Consider the following 25250-nt stretch of genomic DNA (forward strand, 5'->3'; position numbering starts at 1 on the left):
CTTCAGTAACAGGAGAAAAAAAGAAATAACTGGCCTCTTTGAAAGAATGCTCTTTAAAAACAGTCGTGCCAAAAATTTTATAAGAAAAGGAATGGGAAATTTTGTTGCACTATAAAGGAAACTAAATTCTTCCAAATATTTCCCATATGTCTTTTTTTTTTTGTTTTTTGGGGTTTTTTTTTGTCAGTCATGGGGCCTGAACTCTGGGCCTGGACTGTCCCTCAGCTCTTTAGCTCAAGGCTAGCACTCTACCACTTGAGCCATAACACCACTTCCAGCATTTTTCTGCTTATGTGATGCTGAGGAATCAAACCCAGGGCTTCATGCATGCAAGGCAAGCACTCTACCACTAAGCAACCTTCCCAGCCTCCCCCCGCTCCATATAGTTTTCAAAATAGCTCTGGAACAATTAGTTGAAACTGTGATTTGATTGATGAGGCAATTTGATTAGGAGATGTAGCCATTTCTATGTAAAGGTTTGTCAAATAAATAGCTTAGCAGTCTTTAGGGAACCATAGGAAAATGGAAAAAGCACAAATTTAAGCAAGCAAAACTAGGGCACACTACTAGTCTGAAAACATAAAATAAAAATGTTTTTAAAATAAAGGACCTAGTACTCTAGGTTTGTAGGACAAATCTAGGTTTATAGTGTTAAACAGATAGCATAGAGAAGAGATAAATTAGAAATGCATCATTGTAGCCATTAGATGTTCCAATTAACTATTAAAATTATTTCCATTGGAAGTAGGGTTGTGGCTCAAGAGCTAACCTTGAGAACAAAAGCTCAGGACAGTGCCCAGGCCCTGAGTTCAAGCCCCATGACCAACACAAAAATGAAAAACATTTCCATTATTCATTTATAGATAGATAGATAGATACACATTTTTCAGTCAAAAGAAAGGGGCAAACTAGTAATATGGAATAGATGACGGGCCAGAATCTATATACACCATAGACCAGAATGCTGTATTTGAACAGCTTTTTCCAAGAGAAGCTGGACTTTTATTTATTTTCACTTGAGACTAATTTGTTACACAGTTGTTTTGGCTAGAAGGTCGGCTTGTTCCAGTGGAACACAACTACATCAAATATTGCACACTCCATACATTAATATTTCCTTCTTCAAAGACAAAATAGAACTCTCCTTTGAATGGGTAGAATAGGAAAGGCCTAAGGATATGGAAAACTAGATCATAATAGGTAATCTATAGATACTGTCTAATTGCTGAGTTAACTTACAGCAATATCTGGATATTATTAGTACGGAGGTATGTTCCAGAAGATCCTGCTCCCGTTCAAAAGTTTAAGACAGGCACTGGTGGACTACACATACAATTCTAGCTACTTAAATGGAGATGTGAGGATAGTGATGCAAAGCCAGCCAGGGCAGCAAAGTCCATGAGCCTCTGATCTCCTATTAACCATGAAAAAGGAAGAGTGAGCTGTGGCTCCAGTGGTAGTAGAGTGCCTGAGCACAAAGCTCAGGAACAGCTCCTACGTCCTACGTCCTGAGTTCAAGCCCTTGGACCAGGCACAGATGCACACATGTATGCATGCATGTGTGTGCGTGCACACACATAGTTTAATGAAAGAATTGCCTCTGAAGATCAGGAAGGCAAAAGTGTAGGAGACTACTGTTTTAATTAGCTTTAGCTTTCCTCTATGTCCTGTGCTATTTAAGTTAAATCAAATCCTTGCAATTTCACATCTCTCCAGTAAGAAAGCACCCATCTCTTCACTCCCTCCCTTCATCCTCAAATCTAGCTACTCAGGAGGCTGAAATCTGGGGATCATAGTTCAAAGCTAGCCCAGGCAGGCAAGTCCAAGATACTCTTATCTCCAATTAACTATTTTAAAAAACAAAAAACTAAAGTGGAGGTGTGGTTCAGCTGATAGAGCACTAACTACTCTTGAGTGAAAAAGCTCAGGGACAGCAACAAGGCCCTGAGTTCAAGCTCTAGGACTGGCACCAAAAACAAAACAAAACCAACAAAAAACCAACAATCCCTTACTTCTTACCACTGGCTTTAGTGAGTATCAGTGCCTAGTGAATACAGGCACACCAGCACCACACTGGACTGCTTAGCACCTGGGACAGATCCTAAGCTATAGGACAAGAAACTAACAAAAGGTGTGGAGAAGCTAACATGTAGTCTAACAAACTTAACAAATGATAGTTAACAATATGATATCAGAATAAGGTCAAACAATCTTTTGGCCTCTACTTCAAAAACTGTAGGGTCTTATTGATCGATTTGCTTGGTTGGTTGATTTCTTCATGTAACATATATTTCTGAACTGCTGCCATATTCTCAGCAGTTTTCTAAGAGCAGAGAAAACCATTGTGCCCAAAGTTGAACTACAGAGATAGGCAGTGATCAGGGAAGTAGACAAACAATGTAACTAGAGAACTGTGATGGAGAGGTGCACCAAGGGAGAAGTCAGCATTTAAAAAAGTTAGATAAGCCTAACACTTCAGTTAAGACTAAAGATTGGGAAGCTGAGACAACTTGAGAAAAGTTGAGAAATGGAATTAAATGGGCAAGGACTTTAAAAAAGAAACAAATTTTTTTTAAAAAAGGTCAGTGTGCTTGGGATATAGTGTGGATGAGAGGCAGCACTGGAGAATTTTAGGCAAAGATCACATGGCTCAATACCTATGTGCATATGACCATATAAAATGATGCTTATTGCCGGGGGCCAGTGGCTCACGCCTGTAATCCTAGCTACTCAGGAGGCTGAGATCTGAGGATCGCAGTTCAAAGCCAGCTTGGGCAGGAAAGTCCCTAAGACTCTTATCTCCAATAAACCACTAGAAAACCGGAAATGGCGCTGTGGCTTAATAGGTAGAGTGCTCACCTTGAGCTGAAGAGATGAGGGACAGCACCCAAGCTGACTTCAAGCCCATGAACAACAACAAAAAAAAGAAAAAATATGATGCTTATTGAAATGAACTCCAAGAAATGGAAACAAGAGGGATTTTAGTGTACTGCTTGCAGTTATCTCCCCCCCCCACACACACACTTTTGGTTTATTCTCTGTTGACACCACTTTTTATTTCTGTACCCATTGTCTTGCATATAAGTTTATCTGATTTGGGAAAGAAAGGGAAAGAGAATCAAAGAAATGGTTGGACAGAGAGTGAACCAATGCAACAGTGATACTCACTAGACACTATGCTGGAAATGAACTTACAACTTTGTGGGGGAGGTGAGTGTGGAGAAAAACAGGAGAACATGAGGAAGGAGGTAACACTGTTCAAAAAGAAATGCATTCATTACCTTACTTATGTAACTAAACACTCTGTACATCACCTTTACAATAAAATTTTTCAAAAAATAAATAAAAGCTGCTATGATCTTCAAAAAAAGGGGGCTTAAAATAAAAACTCTGAAAACATGAACAAGGTCAACAGAGGTACTGCAGAAGATCAAAGTCTTATGGCTATTATCACAACTCTAGGAAAAGATGAAGGTGGTTCAGGCCAAGACAGAAATGAATAAGTTATTTCTGGGTCCATTCTAAGGGTATTCATTAGGCATCCAGAGAACTTTTGTGTTCAGTGAAAGCTACACCCAGAAGACAACGTTAATATATACTGAGAGCCAGTGGCAATGGAGGATCTGAAATGGAATGAGGCCTATATTTACAGGTGGCAAGAAATTTCATGTTTATATTAAGAATTTGTCCACTGGAAAAGTTCTTCCTCTTACTAAACTAACATTCTCAATCATTTGTATCCTATGGAGACAAAAGACTAATTCCAGGAAGAGTTAGCAGCTACTAAAGTGTTTGAAAATACCTTAAACTCACCTGTAATCCTAGCTATTCATGTGGCTGAGATCTGAGGATCTTGATGTAAAGACAGCCAGGGCAGGAAATTCTATGAGGCTCCAATTAACAAGCAAAAAGCTTGCAGTGGAGCTGTGGCTCAAATGGCAGAATGCCAGTGCATTGAGTGCAACAGCTAAGGGACAGCGCCCAGGCCCTGAGTTCAAGCCCCAGTACCAGCACTAAACAAAGAAACAAAACACTACCATATCATCTAATATCTCTCAGCTTCCTCGATTAATCCTCAAAAAACGTTGAGCTCCTTACCACCCAGCTTACTGTCTTCTGATTACGTTTGTTTGCAAGATAGCTATGGACAAGTACACAGTAAAGAGACAAGAAAGGAAACAGAAGCAGCCAAGAAGAAAACAAAAAAAAACAACGACAACAAAAACCACTAAGTCTGTGGACAGCTATTAGAAAAATCAGTCTGTGATTAGGAGTTTAAAAAGAATCTCCATAAGCTGATCCCTATAGCTATTCTATTTCAATTGTCACTACCTTAACTAAAACTACTATAAGCGTACGAAACTTACTCCGCAGACCTATTGAGTTCTTTCTTGGATGCAGAATACGTACTGAGCACCAGCCTGAAGAAAAGTTGTTAAGCTGGCTCGCTCAGCTGTAATGCTGTCTTCAGGGTGCTGTCTACAGCGAACTAAGTTCTCGGGGGTGCTTAACTGAATACCATGGCACTGGCCGATCTCAAACCTCATTTCGGATCTCACTCTAAGGAGAACCAATGCATGATGGCTAGATCCAGAAGCATCTATGCAGCAGCCTCGCCAGACACCCACCCCAGACGCCCGTGGGGAGGGACTGGAGTGAAATAGCCCTACAACGACCAAGGCCAGAAGGTCAGGCGGAAGGAAAACTCCTCCTGGGGGGTCCAGGACTGGCCCCAGGCAGCCCCGGTGGTCCCCGCCCGGGGGTGTGGCAAGAGAGACCGCCGAGGTGGTGGACCCCGGAGGGTCCGGTTCGACTCTCGGAGGCCGAAGGGGCCCGATCGGCCTCCCAGCCCCCGAGCCCGGGTGGGCCTGGGCGGCGAGGGGCCGCGCGGCCGGCGCTCCGCCCGGAGGTGCCCAGTCACCGGCCCTGACTCAGCTAAAAGCCGGCTCGGGCGCGGCTCCTCCCTCTGGACGCCGACTCCCAGACCCGCTCACCGGCTGAGGTGATCATGGCTGCGTCCTGCACTCGCCCGTCCGCTCGCTCGCTGTCCTGGCCGCGCCGGTATCTGTCAGCTCGGGCCCGCTCGCCGCCCCGCGCCTCCCGACTTTCCCGGTGCGCGGCTCAGTCAGCCGCCCGCTCAGGCCGCCGGCTCGCTTCTTGTCTAGGACCCCGCCCGCCCAGGGGCTGCCCGCCGCACTGCCTGCCGCCGCGCGCGAATTCTTGCCACCTTAGATGTTTTTTGCACGTCTGCCTCCCGCACAGAGGATACATAAATGATGCCTTTGTTCCCATAACATTCCTCGAGGTCAGGGTTTCTGAGGAGTGGGACTATTATCCTGCACCTGCATCAGGCTTTGCCATAGCAACCCCTGCAAAGAAAGGACCCGCTCATTCACCCGCCATTGCGAGGAGAAAGGGTGGAAGGGAAGGTGTGAGCATCTTCCGCAGTGCCACCTGCTGTCTAGGCTGTCTCACTGCAGCATCCCCCACCAAGGCAAGACTGGGAATTTGAACTTGTGACCTGGTTTCTTAAAAAAACGTGACTTTCTGCCATTGAATTGGGGTCTCAACGCTAACGGTTGTAATGGGAAGCTATGGTGATGGTTGGAGTCAGTGAGTGACTGTTAGAGACCAGGAGGCTCGGTTCTTCTAAGCTAGAAGGAAAGCATGGTAAGCGACTCAGACTATTTTGGATTTATAGTGGTAACTAAATGTCATGTAAGCTAATTTGTAAGCTTAAAATTTCTTTTTACAATTATCTTTAATTAGTTGTACAAAGGGGTTTCAATTCAGTTTGTTCATGAGTACATCTTTTTTTTTTTTTTTTTTGTGAAAATGCCATACAGAGAGAGGGTTTACAATTACATGGGCAAGGTAATGAGTGTTTCTTTCTTTCTTTCTTTCTTTTGTCGGTCGTGTGGCTTGAACTCTGGGCCTGGGCGCTGTCCCTCAGCTCTTCAGCTCAAGGCTAGTGCTCTACCACTTGAGCTACAGCGCCACTTCCTGTTTTCTGGTGGTTTATTGGAGTCAAGAGTCTCACGGTCTCTCCTGCCCGGGTTGGCTTTGAACCGCGATCCTCAGATCTCAGCCTCCTGAGTAGCTAGGATTACAGGCGTGAGCCACCAGCGCCCGGTTGCTGAGTACATTTCTCATTAAGCATTGTTGCCTCCTCCTTTGTTTCCCCTTTCCATCCCTTCCCATCTCCACCGCCCCCCCCCCAATACATCTTGATCAAGGCTACCCTTTTATCATTTTCCCCCTTCTCTCCAGACCCCACCCATTTTCTCAATTTCCTAGTTCCATTTTCCCTTAGGTACATTGAACAGCACGATTACATTCTCCCACCCTTCCTCTCTCCATTCATCTACCCCACTTCCCTTGATCATGCCAGCCTACCACACATACCTGAAGTTCCAACTTCCTATATGCATTTAAATAAGTAAAAAAAAAAACCAGAAATGTGATTTTAGTGCTGTATTTTAACTCATTATTCCTAAAGTGTTATTTCAATGTGCAATCAGGATGAAATACTGATATATTTTATAGTCTAAAAAAATGAAAGAGAGGGCTGGGAAGGTGGCTCAGTGGTAGAGCGCTTGCCTTGCATGCATGAGGCCCTGGGTTCGATTTCTCAGCACCACATAAGCAAAAAGAAAAAAGCCGGAAGTAGCACTGTGGCTCAAGTGATAGAGCGCTAGCCTTGAGCTGAAGAGCTGAAGGACAGCACCCAGGCCCAGAGTTCAGGCCCCACGACCGGACCCAAAAAAAAAGAAAGAGAAAGAAAGGTGACTTTCTAGGCTGAGGCAGAAGGATCTCGAGCTTAAGGTCAGTGTGAGTTACATAATAAGACAGTATCAAAAAAAAGGGATTTTCTAGTTTATTAATAGCAAACTCTGCCTTCAAAATAAACCTCAGAGAAACGCTTGTTTTTCTAACAAATCCATCACTAGACATTCTGTTGTAAAGTTAAACAATGAAGATTGTTTATTTACTTTTAGAGTAACTCATACTGGACATTAACGTATCAAAAATTCGGAGCAAGTCTGAAGTCAATAACTTACCCCTATTATCCTAGCTACTCTGGAGGCTGAGATCTGAGGATCAAGGTTTGAAACTAAATTAGGCAGAGATACAGAAAAGTCCATAAAACTCCATCTCCGCCAGACGCTAGTGGCTCACACCTGTAATCCTAGCTACTCAGGAGGCTGAGATCTGAGGAGCACGGTTCAAAGCCAGCCTGGGCAAGAAAGTACGTGAGACTCCTATCTCCAATAAACTACTCAGAAAACAGGAGGTGGCGCTGTGGCTCAAGTGGTACAGTGCTTACCTTGAGCTGAAGAGCTGAGGGACAACACCCATGCTCAGAATTCAAGCCCCACAAACGTCAAAATAAAAATAAAAAAATAAAATTCCATCTCAGAGGAAGAAACTGGGTGTGGCAGTGTATACCTGTCATCCAGCTATGAAAGAAAGTGAAAAATAGGAAGATCACTATCCCGGTGTGGACCCAGGCAAGAAGTAAAACCCTATCTCAAAAATACCCAGTGGAAGCTGGGCACCAGTGGCTCATGCTTGTAATCGTACTATTCAGGAGGCTGAGATCTGAGGATTGCGATTTGAAGCTGCCCAGGCAGAAAAGTCCTATCTCCAATTAACCACCCAAAAATCCAGAAGTGGAGCTGTGGCTCAAAGTAGTAGAGCACTAACCTTGAGCAAAAGAGCTCAGGGACAGGCTCAGGCCCTGAGTTCAAGCCCCACAACCAACCAAAATAAAGACAAAACAGTAGAAAAACAAAAAGGAGAATACTCTTAGGAGAGGGACATAAAGGTACAAGGCCTCTCTGCCTCTGATGATATAAAATAGTATATACCAAAATGAACTCCAGGAAAGGGAAACAAGAGTGTTTTTTTTTTCTTTTTCAACAACAACAAAATTAGTATAACATCTGTTATACTGTATAACATCTCATGACCCTGAGTTCAAACCCCAGTATTGAAACAAAGCAGGGAGAGGGAAGAAAGAAAAGAGAAATAGTCGTTTACAGCAAAGCACTTGCCAATCATGCATGAGGTCCTAAGTGTGTTTCCCAGTACCAAGAATGAGATGGGAGTGGAAGGGAAGAAGAGAAGGAAGGAAAGAAGGGAGGGAAAGAGAGAGGGATCACAGCTCCCCCCCCCACCTTGTGAAGCAGCTGCTCTTCAGCTCCTACAGTGTTACCTTGCATGACTGTGAGTTAACTCAGAGTTTTTCCAAGAAAAGCCAGAAATGATCATCCCATGGGACATTTTGGGAATATCATTCATTCATTCATTCATTCATTTTTGCAGGTTAGAGATGGAATCCAGAGTGTGTACTCTACCTACCACTCAGCTATAGCCCCAGTCCTAGGATTTTAAATGTTGCCAACTAATCCAAAATGCTAGCATGTATAAATGCTTCTGCTCCTTAAAACCCTCTGTCCACCTGGGGCCTATTTCTCTCATCTCTGCCTTCTGTGTTTCTCAGCTACTGATGCAGAAACTTGGGAGCACCCCAACTGTTTAATCCCCTCTCAGCCACCAGATCTTGTCCCCTTCACATCTGTCCTGCCAGCTGTCTCCATCCTCACCCCATTACCTATTGTCCATCATTCTCTCTTCTCTCCTGGGAGCAACAGACTCCAATAGCCGTGACTTCCTGCTTGCCATCTCCCAACTTTCCTGACCATTCCTCACAGCCAACCAGATGCACCATCCAAACCAAATAAAGGGGTCTTTACCTCCCATTTCCTACATGGAGAGCCGTAAACGGTTCTTTTACTGTGACTCTTAAACCATCCAGCTGGAGCCCGCCATTCCCCTCAACGGTGCACTGTTCTATTAAACGTCTTGCTTTGTCTTTCCCAGTCTTGGGGTGTGATCTCGAGGCCTGGGTGCTGTCCCTTAGCTTTTTTGCTCAATGCTAATGGCTCTACCACTTGAGTCACAGCTCCACTTCCAGCTTTGGGTGGTTAACTGGAGGTTAGGGTCTCGTTGACTTTCCTGTCCAGCAGGCTGGCTTTGAATTTCAGTCCTCAGATCTCAGCCTCCTGAGTAGCGAGGATGACAGGCGCGAGCCACGGCCGGGCCGGAGCTCTATTTTCGATTTAAGGCTGAGGTCGCGGGAGAATTCTGACAGCTTGAGCTCTGCTGGTAAGAAATGATCCCCATCCAGTTCAGAAGGGCCCCCGCGGTGGACAGGGCTGCAGGCCTGAAAGCGGGGAGCAGCCGGCGACCCCCCCCCCCCCGCGGTCCCCTCACCCCCAGGCCGGGGGCATCACCGCCCGGCCCAGCCCGCACTGTGCCCGCCCGGGGCCTCGGACGGGCTCCGTGGTGGCAGCCCGCGGACCCGCGTGGTAGTGGGCGGAGGCGGACCGTGGAGCTCCGCGCGCGGTGACCCTGGGGTCAGCCGAGCCCCACCGGCGCGGCCTCGCCCCGCGTTGCCTAGGAAACGGCGTCGTTAAAGCCACTGCGTGTGTGCCGGCGAGCAGAAACGTGATTGGCAGCCGGTCACGTGACCCGCGCACGGTGGGGTGGGTGCATCTTGCCCTGAAACTGATCTGGGTAAACCGAGGCAGGAAGGGGTCCGCGAAGCCGGGGCTTCCCTCCCGGGAGGGAAGTCAGTGCCCTGCGCACCCGATGGGCCGCAGCGGCCCAGCTCCCAGAAAGGGAACCAGCGAACCCCGAGTCGCGTCTCCACCCCCGCCCCCAAATGTGCTCCTGCCAGCAAGGACCTGAACTGCTATGCTATGTCTCTGAAATTAATTCCAAGTTAAAGCCGGTGCCAGTGGCTCACACCTGCAATCCTAGCTATCCAAGAGAATCTGGTTCAAAGCCAGCCTGGGCAGGGAAAGTCCTTGAGACTTTTACCTACAACTAATGTACAAATAAGTCGGAAGTGGAGCTTCGGACCTACCGAGTCAAGTGGTAGAGCACCAGCCTTAAACAAACAAACAAAAAAAAAAAACAAAACAGGAATAGTGCCCAGGCCCCGAGGTCAAGCCCCCGGACCGGCATAAAAAATTAAATGGAAATGTGAACTTACAATGTTTATTTAATTGAAATTTGCATTAGGTAAAGTTGAACGGAGAAATAATTCAGTTACTGAGCAAATCTGGGACAGTTTGAGAATGTTTACAATTATAAATGTAATGACATCTAAATACAGATGGAGTATTTTGGGTAGAAATCAAATATATCCTGTGCTCTAAAAGTCTCACTGAATTCAAAGACTTGGCACACAGAAAAGAATGTGAAATCCTTTATTAATAAGGTGCAATTGAAATGGCATGTTGAGTCTGGTATGGTGGCAAATTGCCTGTAATTCCAGCTACCTGAGAGGGAGAGGTAAGATCACCAGAAACCATGTAGGCAAAAGTGAGAAATCCTATCTGAAAAGCAAACTAAAAAGCAAGAGGGCTGGGAAGGTAGCTTAGCAGTAGAGCGCTTGCCTAGCACGCATGAAGCCCTAGGTTCAATTCCTCAGTACCACATTAAGCAGAAAAGCCAGAAGTGCTGCTGTGGCTCAAGTGGTAGAGCGCTACGCTAGCCTTGAGCAAAAAACCTCATGACAGTGCCCTGAACTCAAGCCCCAAGACTGGCAAAAAAAAAGCAAGAGGGCTGGGGTTATGGCTCAAGTGGTAAAACTCTTGCAAGCACAGGACTTTGAGTTTAATCCCCAACAACATAAAATATTTTGAGCTAAATAAAAAAAATTAAAATTAATCTTAACTTTTTGATAAGGCTACTAGAAAATGGAAAGCCACATAAATGCCTTGCCTTAAATTTCCTTTTTCCCTCTTTCCTATTTCTTCCTTTCTCTTCTTTCCTTTCCTTTCCCTCCCTCCCACCTTCCTTCCTTTTTGGTGCCACTACTGGAGCTTGAACTCAAGGCATTGTCCCTGAGCTTTTGTGCTCAAGGCTGATGCTCTATCACTTCAGCCACACCCCCACTTCTGGCTTTTTTTATTAGCCAACTGAAGAGTCTCATGGACTTTCCTGCCCAGATCTTAGCCTCTTGTGTTGCTGGAATTACAGGTGTAAACCACGCCGCATCTGGCTGTTAGGTTTCTCTTGAACCCGCTCCTTTCACCTCCCATTCAGGCCTGGCCCTTTACAGTCTTGCTTGTTGTTGGGAGCTGTTGGTGTGGACCAGACCAGAGCAGAAAGGAGGGGGTAGACGGTAGAGAGACCCCCCACTCCTGGCAGGGAGGAAGGGGCCAGGAGTGGCTCCCTGACAGCCAGAAGTGTGGAGTGAGCAGTCCGCGGGGAGGTGGGTGGGTGGGGAGAGCTTCCTTTGTGATGAGGGTGATGATGGAAGCAGCATCCCACTCTGAGACTTCCTTGGCCAGTCAGAAAAAGAACTCAGGACTCAAAAGGAGAGTTCGGTCTCAGGAATAAACTAAGCGCCCAAGGAGTCCAGAGGAAGATAAAGCAAGCCCAACTTAGCCTGTGGGGGCAGGAACCCGCTGGGAGTCTGGGAGGAAGCTTCAGCCCCATGGCGCTGTTCTCTCTTCCCTCACCTGTAGGATCCCCCCAGGTTCTATCAAGGTTGTTACAGCCCAGGGGGTAGCCTATGCCCCCCAAAGTGTAAGGCCACCAGAGGTTCTGGTCCAGCAGCCAAGACACCGGAAGGGGGTGCCTTGTATCCCACCAGTTACACAAGTTGCAGGCTGCCCTAGCCAAACTCCACCTGTGTCCCAATCCTCACACACAAACGCAGGTCAGAGGGCACACGCAGCCCTCCTAAGCCAGCTTCCTCCCCTGGCTGGCTGGGTCTGCTGTGCCAAGAGGACAAAGTCCAGCCATGTCATTGTGGGGAACTCTAAAGCCGGGATGGCCTTCAAGTTAAGAGTCATCGGTAGCTTATGGTGATATGTGCAGGTATAATGGCATGAGTACTTGGTACTTTGTAGGGATTTTTTTTTTCTTTTGGGATTTGCTGGTGTCAGTACTGGGGCTTGAACTCAGGGCTTCAGTACTGTCTCTTAGCTTTTGCATTCAATGCCAGTATCCTACCTGGAACCACAGGTCTACTTCTGGCTTTTTGGTAGTTATTTGGAGAGAAGAGTCTCACAGACTTCTCTGCCTGGACTGGCTTTGAACAGTGATCCTCAGATCTCAGCCTCCTAAGTAGCTAGGATTACAAAAGTGAGCTACAAGTGCCCAGTTTACCTTTGTAGGTTTATCTGAGGTTTGGGTTTTCAACTGAGGACTCTTGGAAGCAAACTATAACACAAATACAACAAATATGAAACTCAGTTTGGGTCAGTTTAGCTCCTGTTAAACACGTATATGTAAACACACACACACACACACATATAATTTTTGGTTGGAACTCTGAGCCTTGAGCTCTTTAGCTCAAGGTGAGTGCTCTACCACTTGAGCCACAGAGCCACTTCTGGCTTCTGTGGTGCTGAGGAATCGAACCTGGGGCCTCATACATGTAAGGCAAGCACTCTACCACTAAGCCACCCCTGGGGGCTGGGAAGGTGGCTTAGTGGTAGAGTGCTTAGAGAGCACCTAAAAAAATAAGAATAAGTATATATATATGTATTTATATGTGTGTATATATCTATCTCTATCTAGCTGTCAGTCTGTCTTGAGGGCTAGGAAGGTGGCTTAGTAGTACATTGCTTGCCTAGCATGCATGAAGGCCTGGGTTTGATTCCTCAGTACCACATAAACAGAAAAAGCCAGAAGTAGCGCTGTGGCTCAAGTGGTAGAGTGCTAGTTTTAAGCAAAGGAAACTCAGGGATGTGCACAAGCTCTGAATTCAAGCTCCAGGACTAGCAAAACAAAAAACATTGTTTTAAGCTGGGCACTGGTGGCTCATGCCTATAATCCTAGCTACTTAAGAGGCTGAGATCTGAGGATCATGGTTCAAAGCCAACCCAGGCAGGAAAGTCTGTGAGACTCTTAGCTCCTTTTAACCACCAGAAAACTAGAAGTGGTGCTGTGGCTCAAAGGGCTAGAGTACTAGCCTTGAATGAAAGAGCTGAGAGACAGTACCCAGACCTTGAGTTCAAGTCCCACAATCAATCAAAAAAAAAAAAAATCCAACCAGCAGGGCTGTGGAGATGTCACTGTGGCTGGAGGACTTTCAGGTCACAGACTATACCAGAAGCTTCACCATTTGCACAGAACTCCAATGCACAAGAAGTCCCTGTGAGGAACACAGCATAAGAAATGGGAAGATGGTTCTGCATTTGATAAGGAAGTAACTGAGGAACTGTTTGGTTTTATTAGATAGGAAAGAATAATTCAGTCAAGTTGAAAGTAGCAAAAATCTATGCTACACTAGCAGTTTGTACTGGAGAGCCCACAGGTGGCCTGGCTGGCGCTCCCGCCCATGGCTCCGGGTGGGTGTGGGGGTCACTGACCTCTTTCAGGGCCCATGGTTTCCCTCAGGCCATCTCCACCTTCTGGGAGAATGGAATGGGAGAGGGGTTCCGAGTGAGTAAGAAGGGTAAATCACAGAGAAGCCATGACCCATCTACCACCCAGAAAACCTTTTATTTTGGGGGTACCAGTACTAGGATTTGAACTCAGGGACTCATTCTCTTGGCCAGTTTATTCATTCAAGGCTGGGGGGCTCTACCATTTGACCCACACCTCACTTCTGTTTTTTGTTTTTTTGTTAGTTAACTAGAGATAAGTGTCTCACAGCTTTGTCTGTCTGGGCTGGCTTCAAGTTGGGATTCTTAGATCTCAGCCTCGTGAAGCCATAACATCAAACTAGGTTTTTAAAATGCGCAACCTTTTTTTTTAATATGCCAAGTTGCAGATATTGGCAACAAATACAAAGGATTTTTCAGTCTTGTTACTTTTGCCTCAGACAAATGCCTCGCTCCCAAAGGCCCCTCCTCCCACCAAATAAAACTCCACAGAAATCAGTAGAGAAATAGAAAAATATAGCATCTTCAAAAATATCCATCTCTTCCATTGAAAAGGAAAATCAGCACTATCAATGAATCGAAATGTCCTTGGCTGTCATCTATCTAATGGGGAGACAATACTGGATTAGTCACATGGTGACTGCTGCCACCCAAGCCCAAGATGCCATCAGGCCCCAACTCACAGCATTGCATGGTGCAGGGCAGAGGTAGCAAGAGGCTCCTTACTACAGAGAAGAAAGGGCCGTCCCCTCCACAGCCTCTTCCCTAACCTCCAAGTTGCTTCCATTCCAGAGGGGCTGAGATTACTTCTCGAAGTATGCAGCCACTTGCTGGGTGCATAGGCAAAGAACAGGCACAAATGCCGTCTGCCCAGTGAATCAGAAAGGAATGAAGGGGTTTGGCTGCTTCTCTGGGCTCCCCACCAGGGAAAATCAGGAGCTGCTCACACTTCCAAAGACTGGCTTCTCGAAGAGCAGGCAAGGAAGACAGAGATAAAGCCAAGTTGCCCCTGTGCGTGATCATGGCCTTGACAGCTCTCTACTCCTCACCCCCTGCTGGACTCGCACACACAGAGGATGTAAGGATTCAAGAACCTTTGGGCTTAATCTGCTCTGACCTTGGGGGTCAGAGGCCTGAGCATCCTACACCCCTAGCTCTCCCTTGTTCTGTGGGCAGCTCCCAGTAATCTTATCGTCAAAGGACTTGGCGCAGAAAGTCAATGTGGACATGAGAAAGAGTAGGAGAGAGGGGCCCTTTCTTCTCACAGGAGTGCAAGGCTATTTCTGTCCTGGCTGTGCAACACACAGACAATCTTGGTTGTGGTCCAACAAGCCGCCACGCTCACACTGAGTTCTTTATTTTGGCTTGTGCTGACAGCCAAGGCCCCAGGAAGCTTGGAGGTGACTCTTCCTAGAATGACAGAGAGACGGGATTAGCCCCTCCAGTTTCTTGAGCAAACCAGTTCTTTGCTGTTGGACTGTCCTGAACATCGTGAGATGCCCACGAAATGCCCGGGGTGCCCCACAAGTCACAATGATCCCCGACATGCGCTCGTGGACTCACACGTTGCCTGGTCACTTGTTGAAAGCTGCTGGCCTAGCCGGCCTTCAATCATCTTGGAAACAGAAGCCTCAGAGGTTGAAAGACAAGTCCAAAGGCATAGATCTGATGAAGGGTTTTTTCATTTGTTTGTTTTTTTGTACTAATTCTAGGGCTTGAACCTGGCCTGGTACTGTCTCTGCACTTTTGCGCTCAAGGTTACCACTCTACCACTTGAGCCACAGCGTTACTTCTAGCCATTTGTTGGTGAACTAGAGATTAAGAATCTCACAGACTTTCCTGACTGGGCTTGGCTTTGAACTGTATTCCTCAGCTTCCTAAGTAGCTAGGATTACAGGTGTGAGGCACTGGCACCTGGCTAGATCTGATGACTTCTGACCCAGCTTTACCCTTGAACACCTGCCACCAGAGCACAGCCTTAAAGTAGAAAGCCAACTGTCTCCAGTTTAGAGAAACCAAGGTCCAGAGACAAATCAGTCTCACTGTGATTGGTTCTGTTTGTCTTAGCAAGTCCCACTGCCTAGCTGGCAACAGTGAAATGACAGCTCCCAGCAGGTGAGGTCCATGTGTAGACATGGGCTCAGTAAGAAGGGCCAGATTCCAGGCTGAGATCAGAGCCAGGGACAGCCCAAGGGTTCAGCCTTCATCTCCTATCTCCTGTGGGCTTAGGAGGAAGATGGACGATGCTCTCCTGGGCCCTAGATCCATTTCCATGATCTTCGCAGTCTCCATTGGGAAACATGGCAGTCAGTGCCAGCTCTTCCTCCACATCCTGGGAGTTCCCTGGATCACAGGAAAAGGAATGACCAATGAGAAGACAAAGTTTATGAGATGGTACAGTGAGGACTGAAAGGGAGACAGTCCACCCTGCCAAGTAACTACTTTAAAAAGCCAAACAGCCAGAGCTAGTGGCTCATGCCTGTAATTCTAGCTACTCAGACAGCTGAGGTCTGAGGATTGTGGTTGGAAGTTGCCTGGGCAGGAAAATCCATGAGGCTTATCTACAATAAACTACCAAAAAAGCTGTAATTGGAGCTGTGATTCAAGTGGTAGAAAGAGTGCTAGCCTTGAGCAAAAGAAGCTCAGGGACAGTGCCCAGGCCCTGAGTTCAAACTCCAGGACTGAAACTCCAGGACTGAAACACACAATTTTTTTTTTTTTTTGTCCATCGTGGGACTTGAACTCTGGGCCTGGGCGCTGTCCCTCAGCTCTTCAGCTCAAGGCTAGTGCTCTACCACTTGAGCCACAGTGCCACATCAGTTTTCTGGTGGTTAATTGGCTATAAGAGTCTCATGGACTTTGCGGCCCGGGCTGGCTTTGAACCATGATCCTTAGCCTAGGATCCATGATCCTAGCCTCCTGAGTAGCTAGGATTATAGTTGTGAGCCACCACTAGCACCCAGCAGGGGGGGGAGGGCAGGGAGGATTGAGGGGGGGATTGGGAAGGGATGGGAAGGGGAAACAAAGGAGGAGGCTACAATGCTTGATAAGAAATGTACTCATTATCTTGCCCATGTAATTGTAACCCCTCTACAGTATTTTCACAATTTAAAAAAAAATCCAGCCAGACACTGGTGGTTCATGACTGTAATCCTAGCAGCTACTCAGGAGGTTGAGATATAAAGATCTTGGTTCGAAGCCAACCTGGGCAGGAAAGTCCAGGAGACTCTTATCTCCAATTAATCACAAAAAAAGTAGGAAGTGGTACTGTGGCTCAAGTGGTAGAGCTCAAGCCTTGACCAAAAAGGAGCTCAGGGACAGTGCCCAAGCCCAGGACAGGCAAAAAAAAAAAAAAAAAAAAAAGCCAATCAGCCTGGCATTAGTGGCTCACACCTGTAATCCTAGCTACACAGGAGGCTCAGATCTTAAATCCAGGTTCAAAGCTAACCCAGGCAGACAAATTTGTGAGACTATTTTTAGTTAACCAGGAAAAAGCTGGAAGTAGAGTTGTAGCTCAAGTGGTAGAGCTACAGCTTTGCAAGAAAAAGCCAAGCAAGAGTACAAGGACCTGATTTCAAGGAAGAGTGCTAATATTAAAAAAAAAAAAAAAAAAAAGCTGTTAAAGAGCTGAAATGTAGCTCCATGGTAGAGCACTTGCCTACTGTGTGCAAGGTCAGGCTTGGTCCCCAGCACCACAGAAAAGAAAACAGGAGGAATGGGAAAGGGAGGAGGGGGAAACGTGCATGGAATTCCACAGAGTTAAGCCACACTCATAATTTTGTGTGTGGGGGGGGGGGGGAGGAGTACTGGGGCTTAAACCCAAGGCTTTACACTTACTAGGGTAGCACTCTACAGCTTAAACCATGCCTCCAGCCCTTTTTGCTCTAGTTACATATATTTCTTGTGCTGGTCACGGGGCCTAAACTCAGGGTCTAGATGCTGGTCCCATAGCTTTTTCACTCAAGGCTGGTGCTGTACCACTTGAGCCACACCTCCACTTCCAACATTTTGCTGGTTAACGAGTTAAGAATCTCTTGGATTTGTTTGTCTGGGCTGGTTTCGAACTGGGATCATCAGATAACAGGTCCAGGAGTAGCTAGGATTAGAGGCATTAGTCATGGGTGCCCTGCACTTTTTTTTTTTTTTTTTGTCGGTCGTGGGGCTTGAACTCTGGGCCTGGGCGCTGTCCCTCAGCTCTTCAGCTCAAGGCGAGCACTCTATCACTTGAGCCACAGCGCCACTGCCGGTTTTCTGGTGGTTTATTGGAGATAGGAGTCTCACGGTCTCTCCTGCCTGGGCTGGCTTTGAACCACGATCCTCAGATCTCAGCCTCCTGAGTAGCTAGGATTACAGGCGTGAGCCACCAGCGCCCGGCAGATCCCTGCACTCTTTTTTTGAGATGTATCACTTTTTGCCCAGGCCACGATCCTCTATTTACTCTTTCTATGTAGCTGGAATGACAGCCACATATCACCACACTCAGTTTTTTCTGTTAAGAGTTATGTGAATTGTTTTTTCCAGAGTTGGCCTGGAACTATGATCCTCCTATGCTTCCTGAATAACTATGATTATATATATGTACATATATATAAATAATATATATTATATATATCATGCCGTAAGCCATGATATCTAACTGCACTATAGTTTTTTTTCTTCAAATTTTTTATTGTGATTAAGTGGTTACATAATTTTCCAAATTTCACAGTACTGTGGGATAGTGATGCTTAGTTAAAAGACACAAATACATTCTAACTTTCATGGGGCAAATTGTCTATCATGGTCTATAACGTTTATGAGTTCTATGAGCTTTGCAATACAGTTATTTCTTCCACATTGGGTGATATGTACATTTCTTTTGTTTTGCATAGCATCAGCTGTTCCCTCTTTCTCATTTGTTCCCTCCCTCCCATTGCTGCCATTGAGTTGCTCAGTTCATTTTGGTCAATGTCCATGCACTATAGTTTTATCAGATGTTACCACTGGCAGAAACTGGGCAAAGTATACATAGGAATTCTCTGACTTACAAATGCATGTTAATTTTTACTTTTGTTGTTGTTGTTACTGTCAGTCATGGGGCTTGAACTCTTGGCCTAGGCACTGTCCTTGAGCTCTTTTTGCTCAAGGATAGCACTCTACCACTTTGAGCAACAGTGCCACTTCCAATTTTCTGGTGGTTAATTGTAGACAAGAGTCTCATGGGCAGGCTGGCTTTGCACCATGATCCTCAGATCTCAGCCTCCTTAGTAGCTAGGATTACAGGCATGAGCCACCAGTGCCCAGCTAGTTTTTACTTTTTTAAAGAAAGATAAAACATGATGATGTTGCTGTGGATAGTCACAATGTTTTTGGTAAAGCAGATTTCAAAAATAGTCTGTCCAAATGTAGGCAAGAACAATATCCTATATTTGTTATGTAGGTTATAAATATACAGTGAGCTCTCTTTATCCCTGAATTCATCCAGATTCAACCAATGTTGTTTTGAAAATATTTGAAAAGGAATACATTGAAAATATTTGAACAGTGCATACACTGAAAATATTTGAACATGTATGCATTTCTGTCATTATTAACTAAAAGTATGGTACAACAATGATTTTCATAGCATTCACACTTTATTAGGGATTATAAATCATCTAGAGATGATTTAAAATACATGGGAGAAATACATAGGTTATATACAAATAGTATGCCATTTTGTATAATGGGTTTTAGTGCTTGCAAAGTTTATTTTCCACAAAGGGTCCTGGAACAAATCCTCTTTGGAGTTTGAGGATAACTACAGCGGTTTATAAGTGCCATTTTTATTTTATTTTTGGCAGTACTGGGGTATATACTCAGGGCCTTGTACTTACTAGGCAAGTTTTCTACCATTTGAGCTAAACCTCCACCCTTTTTTGCCTTATTTTTTAAAAACAAGGTCTTTTATTTTTGCCTGCAACTAGCCTAGGACCCAGATCCTCTACAGTTGCCTCTGACATAGCTGGTATTACAGATATGAGCCAGCAAGTCCATTTTATTTGTCGAGATGAGTTCTTTCTAACCTCCCTTTGCCCCCTGCTTCCCATCTATGATCCTTCCAATTTCTACCTCCCAAATAGCTGCAATTAAAGGTTGTGCAACTAAGCTTGGCTGGCAATTTTTTTAAAAAGTATTGTATTTTATTTTTGCCAGTACTGTCCCTTGAACTCAGCGCCTGAGTGCTATCCCTTAGTTTTTTCCCTCAAGGCCAGCGCTCTATCATTTGAACAACAGCTTTACTTCTGGCTTTTTTTTCTGGATAATTGGAAATAACTGAGTCTCTTAGACTTTCCTGCCTGGGCTGGCTTTTAATAGTGATTTCAGTACCTTGAACAGCTAGGCTGACAGATGTATGCCACCAGATGGACCTTCCCATTTCTGCCTATGGAAAGCTTTCCCTCTCCTGCTCAGACGTTGCTGGCTCCCTGGGATACCAAGTTCCCCCTAGTCCTCCTCACCCATCTTTCACCAGGTGAAGACTCCTGGGGTGAAGTCCTACAAAACTGAGCCTGAGGGCTGGGAAGGTAGCTTAGTGGTAGAGCGCCTGCCTAGCATGCATGAAGCCCTGGGTTCCATTCCTCAGTACCACATACACAGAAAAAGCCAGAAGTGGCACTCTGGCTTAAGTGGTAGAGTGCTAGCCTTGAACAAAAGATGCTCAGGGACAGTGCCCAGGCCCTGAGTTCAAGCTGCAGGACTGGCAACACCACCCCACACACACCCCACAAAAACCACAAAACAAAACTGTACCTGAGCCCATAGCCTGGAGGGACAGACACCTGGCTCACATGCTGACCCTGGATCTACCGAGGAGCATGGAGCACAGAGCTCCTGGCTGTTAATCCACCATACTTAAGACCAGTGTCCTTAGAGTACTGCACAAGCAAATGAAACACTTACTCTGAGCTGGGTCTCGGGAACAGGAGGCATCTTGGTCCTTCCTCTGGCTCCGGAGACCCCAAGAAAAGCAGGTCAGCAGTCCTGGGAGGCCCGGTCTCTCCCAGGAGCCTTCTGAGAGAAAGAATGCAAAGCCCAAGACGCAGAGGTTAGACAATGGCTAATTTAGACCAGGCATCTCCGCTCAGGGGGCCCCCAGTTTCCACTTCACCCTCACAAAACCCCTGGGATGCCTGAACTATGCTGGGGAAGCCAGAGCAGCAAAATGACCCCAAATGAATTACAATTACACAGCAGCAAAGAAAATACCCAATGGGCAACTGTGTATCTCTGGTGTCAGTACAAACACACACACACACACACACTCTCTCTCTCTCTGTGCATGCACACACAAATGTGCATGCTGGCACTAGGACTTGAACTTAGGGCCTCTAACTCTTGTTTAGCTTTTTATATCAAGGATAGTATTCAACCTCTTGAACTTCCACTTCCACTTCTGGCTTTTGGCTGATTACTTGGAGGTAAGAGTTTCTCTACCTTGTCTGCTTGGGCTGGCTTGGAACTGAGATCCTCAGATCTCAACCTCCTGAGGAGCTATGAATTTTAGACATGAGCCCCTCCCCCCCTCCCCTATCCCAGACTGTTTCTTAATGTGAACAGATTTCATCTTTTTTGATAACCACATCTAAAACTTGAAATAATCTAACTTGTCTTATTACGATTACGGCATGAATTAGTTCTCTTGGATTTATCTGAGATCTTCACAGTCTGGAATAAAGCCATCAGGACAGTATGTAAAAAGGGGCTGGGGGTGCAGCTCAACATGGAGCACTTGCCTAACCATTTATTAGCAGGACACTTCAAAACAATAGAATCCTTCCCCCAAGTCCCCTCCGTAATCTTTACCCACTGGTGATTTACTGTTAATGTGCACCCAGTTCTAACAAGACTGAATCCTAGAGCCTTAGGTTTTCAACCCAAGGTAGCTGAATTAGGTAACAGAAACTGGGCAAAAGAACCCTGTCACAAGGCAAACAAGCTAATAAAACAAGCATCGTCATCAGGCAGTGAGGAAAGAGGCTGGGAAACTTTGGCAAACGCAGTAACTGCTAAGGAAAGCTTAGCAGTATGAGCCAGGCTAGGGGTGGAAGGGAACCAGTGCTGCCCACTGCAAAAACTGAAAAGGAATGAGCAACCATGAGACAGGACCTTTACTTATTAATAAAAGGTTTCATGTCCATAAAAGGAGAAAGCACTTAATAGAGGACTTTGCAAATTGTTCTACCGTTCCTGTTTAATCTAGAAGGAGGAAAGACCTATCTGCTGGTGGCTCACACTGTAGTCCTCAGAGCTCATGAGGCTACAATCTGAGGATCAGGGTTCAAAGCCAGCCCCAGGCAGGAAAGTCTTTGACTCTCATCTCCAATTACCAACAAAAAGCCAGAAATAGAGGTATGGCTCAAGTGGGAGAGTCCCAGTCTTGAGAAAAAAAATAAAGCCAAGCAAAAGCTGGAGGTCCCTGTGTGTGTGTGTGTGTGTGTGTGTGTGTGTGCGTGTGTGTGCGTGTGTGTGTGTGTGTGTGTGTGTGTGAAAAGGGTATTCACCCATTCTTCAGGTGAGGCAGGAAAAAAATGGAATGTAAGGTTCAACTCTCAAGAGAACACTTACAAAATTAATTAAATTTAAAAAATCAGGTGCTGAGAGCTTAGAGGACAGGAGGGCAAAGATTTGGGGCTTGAAACCCTTTTGTAAAATGACTTAAAGACTAACGCCAAAGCTGGTGGGAACCTCACTGGTGAACTTGCCCACGATAGAGTGCCAGCCAGGTTTTCAGAAAGGCCTGAAGGAGAAAGTCCATTTCTGAATGGAGTGATGGAGATGAGAAGGGAAGAAAAGGCTTTTCAGGCCCAGGTAAGAACCAGGTGTACAAAACCTTAGGAGGCGAAGCAAGTGCACAGGTGAAAAATTAAAAGTTGTTCCGTGGGATTGGAGGAAGCCTTAGATTTAGATTAAGGTTAGAAATTTCAAGACGCCAGCTCGTTGGGTGCAAGAAATTGGTGTGTATTCCCTTCATTCTCCCAGGGCCAGGGAAGGGAAAAGGCTGATGGAACCCAAGGACACAGTACGGACAATCCTTGGGTCTCAGGATGCTGGAGGGGGAGTTTCCCACGCAGCCTCACAGAAAGGGGGTGTGGTCTGGCAGGGAAGGCCAGGGCTCCCTCCTGGGGACCCGGCTCCCCTCATCCCGCAGGCAAGTGCACACTGGACACTTGTCAATGTTGAGAAAGCCCCTCCCGCACCCGTGCATGGCTGTCACCCCAAAAACGGACACTTGGGACGACCCGGGGCTCTGCAATGCAGCCACCTGACCTGCCCCCACTAGGTCTTTAGCGGATGGAGCAGTGGAAGGGGCAGGGACGAGCGCAAAGGCCTCCATCTTATCAGACTCAGCTCTACTTAAAGGGCGCATTCGAAGCCTGGAATGGGATTTTGAGCCATCTGCGGAGGACCGCATATCCCCTCCGCACCCAGGAAAGGGTGGAATGGAAACGGGGTCTCCGCATCCGCGCGGGGGGGGGGGGGAGGGGCTCGCACCTGTGACCCGAGCTACCTAGGAGGTAGAGATCTGAGGATCTCGGTTCAAAGATAAGCCCGGCAGGAAGTCAGCGAGACTCAGCTCCAACAAACCACCAAGATGCCAGAAGTGGAGGTGCGGCTCTAATCGTAGAGCCCTAGCCTAGATCAAAAGAGCTCAGGGTGAGAGCCCAGGCCCTGAGTTCAAGGCCCAGCACAGGCACGCACGCGCGCGCACACGCAGTCTCCGCACACCCTGGGGAGTGAGTGCCGAACCTAGGCGGGAAGCCGGGAATCACCAGAAAAGGCCCTAGCACCCGCAAGCCCCTCCCGCGCCCCGCACCCGTTCTTTGCCTCGGCCCGCGACCGCGGAGCCTCCACCGTAAGCGTCCGCCGCTGCTCCCCGCGGCTCCTCCCACGTCCCAGCCGCGCCGCGCTCGGGACGCTCCAGGCACCGGCGCCCCCAGTTTTAGTTCTCCACCCCGACTCCCCGCAGCGCATCACCCCTCGATTTGCATCTCAGTATTTTTCTATATTTTTCCCTTAGGTTCCCCCCATCCCCCAACTCCCAGGTCTGCGCTTTCCGACCCACCGCCCCGCCCTCTGCCCGTCCCCAGGCGTTCCCAGGTCCCGCGTCCCGCGAGCACGCGGGATCCCGGCTGGAATCCCTTCAGCGGGGAGATCTGGGGCTGGTCACTTCCCCTTTCCAGGCCTCGGTTTACCCCGGGGCCCCACGAAGGGGAAAAAAATCGATCGAAAGAGGGGCGTCCCCAGCCGGCCCGTGCCTCACCTGGCCGTCCGGGTCCCGCGGCTTGCAGGGCCCTGCAGGCGGCCGCTTGCGCAGCCAGGCTGGAGGCCGGGCGTGCGGGGCAGTAGGCGGCCGCCTGCACCGGGCCCCCGACCTGGCGGCCGAACACGCCGCGCAGCAGCGCCTCCAGCCGCCGCAGCCCCGGCGCCGCCGCGTCTTCGGGCCCCGCCTCGGCCACCAGCACCCCGACCAGCGCCGCGCCCGCACGCCGCCGGCCGCGCACGTCCCGCAGCATCTCCCGCAGGCGGCGCCGCGGCTCCCGGGCAGCCAGCGACGCCGCGCGGCACAGCACGAAGACCAGCGGCGAGCGGATGGCGCGCGTCGCCTCCGCCCCCGGGGCCCTCCGCGGCCCGCACGCCGCGCCCGGGCCCGCGCCCACGGCTTCGGCCTCCGCGCTGCCCCGAGGGCCCCCGGCGGGCTCGGGCGGGAACACGGCGCGGGCGAAGTCCCGCAGCAGGGCGCGGCTCTGCTCGCGCTCCCACAGCTCGCCCACCAGCAGCACCTGCCCGCGGCCCCCCGCCGCCTCCACCAGCGCCTGGAAGGGCGGCTCGGCCGGGTCCCCGGGCCGCGCCACCAGCGCCTCCAGCTCGCGCTCCATGCTCGCCGCGGCCGCCCCGCGCGCCGCCGCCCGCGCACCCGCCTCCCCCGCCGGGGCCCGAGGACACGCCCCCGAGGGCTGAGCCGGCCGGACCCCCGGGCCCGCGGAGGCTGATCCTTCCGCAGCTCCAGGGGTCAGCGCGGGGAAACCGAGCGTCCAGGGATCGCTCATTCATTCACTCATTCATCCAGCCAGCGGGTACTGACTGAGCACCCGTCAGGTGCAAACTCTGGGCAGCCGAGAGTAGGGAAGTCAAGATTACCGCGCAGGCGGGCACCGGTGGCTCACGCCTGGAACCCCAGGTGCTCAAGAGGCTGAGAACTGAGGATCGCGGTTCGAAGCCAGTCTAGGAAGAAAGGTCCCCGTGAATCTCTAATCTCCAATTAACCACTCAAAAACCGGAAGTGGCACTGTGGCTCGCCTTGAACGGAAAAAGCTGGAGACAGCGCCCAGGCCTTGAGTTCAAGCCCCACACCCAACAACAAAAGTGATCTGTGACCACTTGGAAGGGATTCCCCCATGGACAGGGCTAGGGCTTGGCTCTCTTTGCGCCCCTGAGCTGTGGAGTGTAGTGGACCAGGGCAGATAGGTGGGAGGAAAGCGGGGAGTAGGGAATACTCCAGACGCCCCAACTCTTCTTTCTGAAGCTTCGGCATTTGCCGAAAATGGGTCCAAGGTTCTTCATTTCCACAAATCCTTGTGGAGTTCGGGAGATGAAAAGAAAGAGGGCGCACTGGTGCTCCCCACAGGGCAGAAACTAGGGGGCTGGTGTGTTGGGAGCCAAAAGTTGAGTCTCTCAACATAATAGGCTTGACTATCTCAATGGAACATCTTGAGAGGCTGAGTTTACAGAATCCGACCCTCCTCCTGCCCTAAGTAAACATCCTGCAACTGCTAACGACCACCCTTTCCCCCTGCCCTAAGTAAACATCCTGCA

General features: G+C 48.1%; 2 protein-coding genes across 3 annotated transcripts in view; both read right to left on the minus strand.

Annotated features, from left to right (window-relative positions):
- The window catches only part of Psmd1 (proteasome 26S subunit, non-ATPase 1), a 102041-nt gene extending 96894 nt beyond the window's left edge, over nt 1-5147 (minus strand). The window contains exon 1 of the mRNA XM_042679019.1: nt 4995-5147. Within this exon, the coding sequence (XP_042534953.1) occupies nt 4995-5010 (16 nt within the window). The 5' untranslated portion in view covers nt 5011-5147. The remainder of the gene's footprint in view (nt 1-4994) is intronic.
- Nucleotides 5148-14751: 9604 nt separating this feature from the next.
- On the minus strand, nt 14752-24313 carry CUNH2orf72 (chromosome unknown C2orf72 homolog). 2 transcript variants are annotated; one of them, XM_042679108.1, is made up of 4 exons: nt 23698-24313; nt 21240-21242; nt 20337-20447; nt 14752-15758 (listed from the first exon to the last, which is right to left on the minus strand). In XM_042679108.1, the coding sequence occupies exons 1-4, from the start codon at nt 24311-24313 to the stop codon at nt 15619-15621; spliced, it is 870 nt and encodes a 289-aa protein (XP_042535042.1). In that variant the 3' UTR covers nt 14752-15618. The 2 variants fall into 2 exon arrangements, with proteins under 2 accessions (XP_042535042.1, XP_042535041.1); XM_042679107.1 differs by lacking the exon at nt 21240-21242.
- Nucleotides 24314-25250: the final 937 nt, after the last annotated feature.

The sequence above is a fragment of the Dipodomys spectabilis genome, unplaced genomic scaffold, assembly GCF_019054845.1.
Source record: "Dipodomys spectabilis isolate Male_0828 unplaced genomic scaffold, ASM1905484v1 ptg000051l, whole genome shotgun sequence".
NCBI classification, from domain to species: Eukaryota; Metazoa; Chordata; class Mammalia; order Rodentia; family Heteromyidae; genus Dipodomys; species Dipodomys spectabilis.

Bases quoted from the DNA above. Each gene is read 5' to 3' on its own strand.
- CUNH2orf72 (XM_042679108.1), bottom strand. From the start codon at position 24,313: ATGGAGCGCGAGCTGGAGGCGCTGGTGGCGCGGCCCGGGGACCCGGCC. The intron at 15,759-20,336 runs GTAAGTGTTTCA...CCTGTGATCCAG, and splicing joins TTCCCGAGACCCAGCTCAGA to GGAACTCCCAGGATGTGGAG.